The 5,350-nt window shown below is 48.9% G+C and overlaps 1 protein-coding gene across 1 annotated transcript; it reads right to left on the bottom strand.

Moving 5' to 3' along the window:
* Positions 1–991: 991 nt before the first annotated feature.
* On the bottom strand, positions 992–2,660 carry LOC117890994 (alpha-amylase A-like). Its single transcript, XM_034796143.1, has 2 exons — positions 2,454–2,660; positions 992–2,382 (listed from the first exon to the last, which is right to left on the bottom strand). The coding sequence occupies exons 1-2, from the start codon at positions 2,628–2,630 to the stop codon at positions 1,075–1,077; spliced, it is 1,485 nt and encodes a 494-aa protein (XP_034652034.1). The 5' UTR covers positions 2,631–2,660; the 3' UTR covers positions 992–1,074.
* Positions 2,661–5,350: the final 2,690 nt, after the last annotated feature.

Here is a 5,350-nt window from a genome sequence, read left to right as displayed (position 1 = left end):
CACGAACGCAAAACGAGCTGAAAGTCAAAGCTGAACATGTCTAGATTGCGGTTGCACGGGCTCCTCTGTGACTGAAATGGGATAGAGGGTTGCTGGTTGCTGGCTGCTGGTTGTGGGTGTGACTGAGACCAAGGTGGACCGGGATGGACCGGAAGTTGAGCAACGAGCTAAGCTGCCTCTCGCTTCTCTGGTGCACAAAAATTAATTTAAATCTGCTGACAAAGGAAAGCATTCTTGTATTTATGCAAAACATCAAAATGAAACCACACAAGCAGTCACACGGCGTTTGTTCTCGGTATTTTTGCGGCTCCTGCGCGTCTTCCTCCGCGAGGGATGATTTAGGACATTGTTCGGGCATGGGGCTGACACACGTGCCAGAATGCGGGCCTGCGAAGACTTTGGAAGGGCACTAGGCAGGCCGAGCAACTGTCGGAAGTGCCTCATTGGACTCTGACGGAAGCACGACAAAAATAATTCCATCTTTCTCATCGGCCTGTAATCAACCATTTGACAGAATCTTTAAGCGCTTTACGGAGCTCCGTTTGGATGCGGCAAGCCCAACCCACTGTAAGTTTTTATTTTGAAAGTTGCCACAAACTGTCTGTCTGGACTGTCATGTGTTAGCGAGCACTGCAAGCACATGTTTTCAATTTTCGCTCAGTGGCAGAGGGAGTGGGAGTGGCGTGGCGCGCTTCTTCTACCCCTTGCCGGTAAACATGTTCTGACAGCCTGTCAAACAAGTTTCAAAGCTGACTCTTAAATATTAATGCCACATGGGATATGGAGGCTTTCTTCCACACACAGACCGCATCGGTCGCAGGCCCTACCAAGCAGTTCTGCGGCGGAGAGTAAAGCCAGAGACAGGTGTCTACCAGTGGAGTAATCACGGGAGTTCCATTTACAGCTCCGACAGGATACCGTGGAAAGTGTTCTAGCAGAGTTGGATAAAGGATTGAGCCGATTGCCATGAGGTGTGTGTTTTGTTTTGCAATAATATCATTGTGTATTTAATAATAATAATCTCGATTTTCGGTGCTTGGTTTTTGAGTTTCTCACGCACTGAGTCTGAGACCCTTACAACTTGGCGTTGACGTGGATGGCCACGACACCATCGGCAGCGGAGCTGCTAATGTTGATGCTGGCGCGTCCATCGGAGCCAACGGTGACGCTCTGGCCTGTGCAAGAGGAGCCGCTCTTCTCGCCGGAGATGACGTCGCAGTAGGTGCCGGCGGGCAGACCCGTCTGCAGGGAGCTGTTAAGATCGTAGTTGTCGTTGTTAAAGGCCACGAAAGCCTTGTTGCCACGGCTGAAGGCGACCTGGTTGCTTCCGTTGGACCACCAGTTCTGGAGAGCCGCATCGGCGGCGGCGTTTCTGAAGGCGACCATGCTGTAGATCTGGCGCCAGCGGTGCTCGCACACCCATCCGCCGCCGCAGGACTTGTCGCTGTTGAAGGTGGGAGAAGCAATGTTTTGTCCGTCAGTGGTGGGTGGACCCTGGTCAGTGTCGTCGAAGGAGAAGGAGGACATGACACGGGGAGTGCCGAAGGGATGGGCCAACATGAAGGCGGAGGCCATCTTGTACTGCTTGGGCACCTTGTAGGTGAGCACATCAGCCCCACCTGCACCGTGCCCGCGCTGGTTGTCGTGGTTGTCTACGAAGACGAGCGAGCGATCGGAGGCAGCAAAGCCCCAGCCGGTGCCCCAGTTGGACATGTAAGTCAGCTTATCCTTGCCGCGGAAGCACTTGCCGATTGAGTCGGAGTGACGGAACTCGGTGACGGCGCCCAGGCCAGTGTACTCGCTCTTGCTGATGGCCTCGCCACCCATGTCGATGACCTCCTGCACGATGTAGGCCTTGGATCCGTACGCGAAGCCGTGATCGGTGTTCAGATTCGTAAGGCGGCCATAGATGACACCCAGATCTGCGGGCCACATGTGCTTGGCAGCGTCAACGCGGAATCCAGCCACACCAAGATCGATCAAATGGTCCAAGAACTCCACAACCTTGTCCCGGACATAGGAGTTGCCCTGGTTCAGGTCACGCAGACCCACCAGCTCGCAGTTGCGAACCTGGTTGGCGTCGTTGTAGTTCGAGATGCCGCAGGTGGGGTTGAAGTCCAAAGAGGAGAAGGGCACTGCAGGGTAGCTCTTGGTGCTGGGGCTGGCGGTGCTGCCGGCGGTTCCGTAGGTGCCACCATCGGCTGACATATGGTTGAAGACGACGTCCACGTAGGTGCGCACTCCGACGTTGTTGCAACGCCTGACCATGCTGGCGAATTGCTGCTCGTTGCCAGAACGGGTGGTCAGCTTGTATGAGATGGGCTGGTAGCGCTCCCACCACGGGCGGCCATCCTTCACGGCGTTCTCGTTCACTGGCGACACCTGAGATGGACGTAATTAGAAGCAAAAGATTAGTGGATGAGGATTTCTGGAAATCTGAGAACGGATCTCACCTGAATACCGGCGTAGCCCTGGGGGCCCAGGAAGTTCTCGCACTCGGCGGCGATGTCGTCCCACTTCCACTCGAAGAGGTGGACCATACCGCTGCGGCCAGCGGCATAGTTGGTGTTGAACTGGGCGTTGGCGATCGCCAGGAAGGCGATGCAAACGATGGACTTTGTCAGGAACATGTTGATGCTAGGTGAAATCCAAGAAGCACTCTGAGTGCATTCAGGTTTGCACCGCTTTTATATAGGTGGTCGGCATTGGCTTCGTGGGGAGTGATTTGCGACTTGATCTTATCGGCTTTCTTCGATTCATTTATTCTCTGCGTGTGGGGCAGCACGCCGGCTGATTATTGGGAGACGAGCTAGACGTTCTGGCTGATTGTGGGCAGTACGATAGGAGACTTTTGCTGCGAACTCACGATGAAGATTAGTTGAGTGGTTAATTACTCGAATTACTCTATTGGACTAATTCAGGGTAGAGAGCCTAATCCGATGTATTCATCGGGACAATGCATTCCGTTGATATCGGCTAGAGTGCATGATTTATGTGCCACTTGAGGTGCTTGCTACTCAGCTACTCAGAGCGTGATCGATGTAATTACGACCGATCGACCAGAAGATAACTCTAAATTACGGAAAATCTAAATCCGTTGCGGTAATGTGCATAACATAGCTTACCCAGCTCCTTGATAAATTGACAAATGTTGGGCTTTTACAGTAGATTAAATCTGTCACGAAGACTTAAGTCGACTAGCGTCCGCTGATAATTATTAAAATGACTTTTATAATCCTCACATCATAAATATTTTTAAGAATTCGTGCCGGTGTTAAAAGTCACTCCATATCTGAGATGCGAAGAAAAGAAGTAAACAAAAAAGATTGTGGTGTTGGGCGAGAGGTATTTAGTGCTTATTATATCTGGCAGTGCAAAAAGCACAAATCCGACGGCTATTAATGGAAAAAGGGTATGAGGACCTCGAGGTAAGTTTTTGTGGCATATTAGGGCTCCTAAAAATCACATTACTAACATTTATCTTGCATTTTTTATACGCATGTTACTGAAAAAGAGACTGGAACTGAAATAGAAACTGAAACTAAAACATAAGACAGAAAAAAATGTTAAACGCTGTGCACCCAAAGCGAATACAAGTAAAAAATGAAGCAGAAAAACAATTTGATTTAGCTGCAAGCAAATATTAAATGCACGCTGGGTTTGAGTTCGTGTTTGTGTGTGGGTCCGGTGCTCGTTGGTGTTCACGAAACTCCAAATGGTAAGAGACAGAGCCGACAACAACGCAGGATAGTGTTTCGTGACGCCCGAGTCACATACTACCCTCTCAAGTTTTTCACAAATAAGTTTAAAAAAAATTGATTTTATTTAGAATATCTTAAAAAATATAGCTTGACTTTGCCATGTTGTATTGCTCCACGCTCGGAGAGAGATAATTGTGTGAATGGTGACTAGAGATCAGCATAATAGACAGTTGTCTGATCCGCTCTTTTACTTTACTTACTTACTTTAATGTAATCAATTTTGACCTTAACAAATATTGATTTGGCTCTGTTTATTTATAAGTTCCTTGCAATACAGAACAAACATTTTAAATGGCTAATATGCAACTTATCTGTGTTTCAAGTATGTGGTCAAAATCGTTGCACCCTTTACTAGGGTACAATGTGATTGCGTCTCTTAGCTGAGGAGGGTTTGGGGTGCGGGTTCGGCCCGCGAACTACAGTCATGCTGACAGGCAGCGGAAAGGACATTTGTAACGATAACATTCGTTTCTATTTCAGAAACCCAACGGCTGTGTGTGTGCGTGCGTATGTATGTGTGTGTGTCTGGGGCTTGTTCGTATGTGTGACCATTAATTTTGAGCGCGTTTAACATGAAAACTACATGGCAAAACTGATTTGGTGCATCCAGTAGAATACACAGCTACATACAGGCACACACACACACACCCGGACGCGGACACATGCGGAGCTTGGACATAGAACGAATGGCAGATAGTTCATGCCCGCGAGCCAACAATGAAACAGTTATACTATAAATAAGTAAGCGAGTGGTGAGGGCGGGGAGAGAGTCAGAGGGGAAGAAATGGCAAACCGAATGTAATGGGAAAAGCGCAAAAAGCGGGTCAGTGCGCACAAAATGCCAGCAATGATGATGATGGCGGATGCCACCGCCGCCGCTGCCGCTGCCGCCGCCCATCGTCGTCGCCGTCGCCGTAGCCATGGACTGTGGCAGCAGCAGGAGGGTAGGAGCAGCTACAGCGGAAACTGACGAAAGCACAGAATAAAATGCTGATATTGCCCAAGCCGTACATCAAGAGGCATGGCAGCGATATGGTCGGGCAGAACAGCACAAGGGAGGGGATTCGTTGGGAGTGGTGTATTTCACGCAAAATGAAACAAATAAAGGGAGAAATGGAAAAATTACAAAAAAAGGAAGGGGAAAAAAAACAAAATGCGAGCAGACAAAATAATATGGTACATCGAGCAGTGCGAGGCACGCTGCTTGTTGCTGCATTACTCCGCTGGCATACGCGGCGTATGCGCCTTGTGAAAAATAAATAACAGCGCTTAAGAAGCGCTACGAAAACAAGCCAGAAAATATGTAAGCGTCACAACAACTGCAATGGAAATACACATTTTCGCGCATACCCACACACACACATTCACATAAAACAAACACACAGAGCTGCCGCAGCTTGTTTCAATTTCGCATCATTTAAATGCCAATTGCTTTTTACTTGTTACTTGTTTTTCGGTCTCTTTATTTGACGGCTTGGCTATACAGCCGAACTATGATCACGCTTGGTATATGTTTATGAGGTGGCTAGACCCTTAACTAGGCTCTTCAATGCACCAATCCCTGTTGACTGAGGCCCAGGAACAAATGT

Source organism: Drosophila subobscura, chromosome E, assembly GCF_008121235.1.
Source record: "Drosophila subobscura isolate 14011-0131.10 chromosome E, UCBerk_Dsub_1.0, whole genome shotgun sequence".
Taxonomy (NCBI): domain Eukaryota; kingdom Metazoa; phylum Arthropoda; class Insecta; order Diptera; family Drosophilidae; genus Drosophila; species Drosophila subobscura.
This window is presented reverse-complemented; position numbering and strand designations above follow the sequence as displayed.

Bases quoted from the DNA above. Each gene is read 5' to 3' on its own strand.
- LOC117890994 (XM_034796143.1), bottom strand. From the start codon at position 2,630: ATGTTCCTGACAAAGTCCATCGTTTGCATCGCCTTCCTGGCGATCGCC. The intron at 2,383-2,453 runs GTGAGATCCGTT...CGTCCATCTCAG, and splicing joins AGGGCTACGCCGGTATTCAG to GTGTCGCCAGTGAACGAGAA.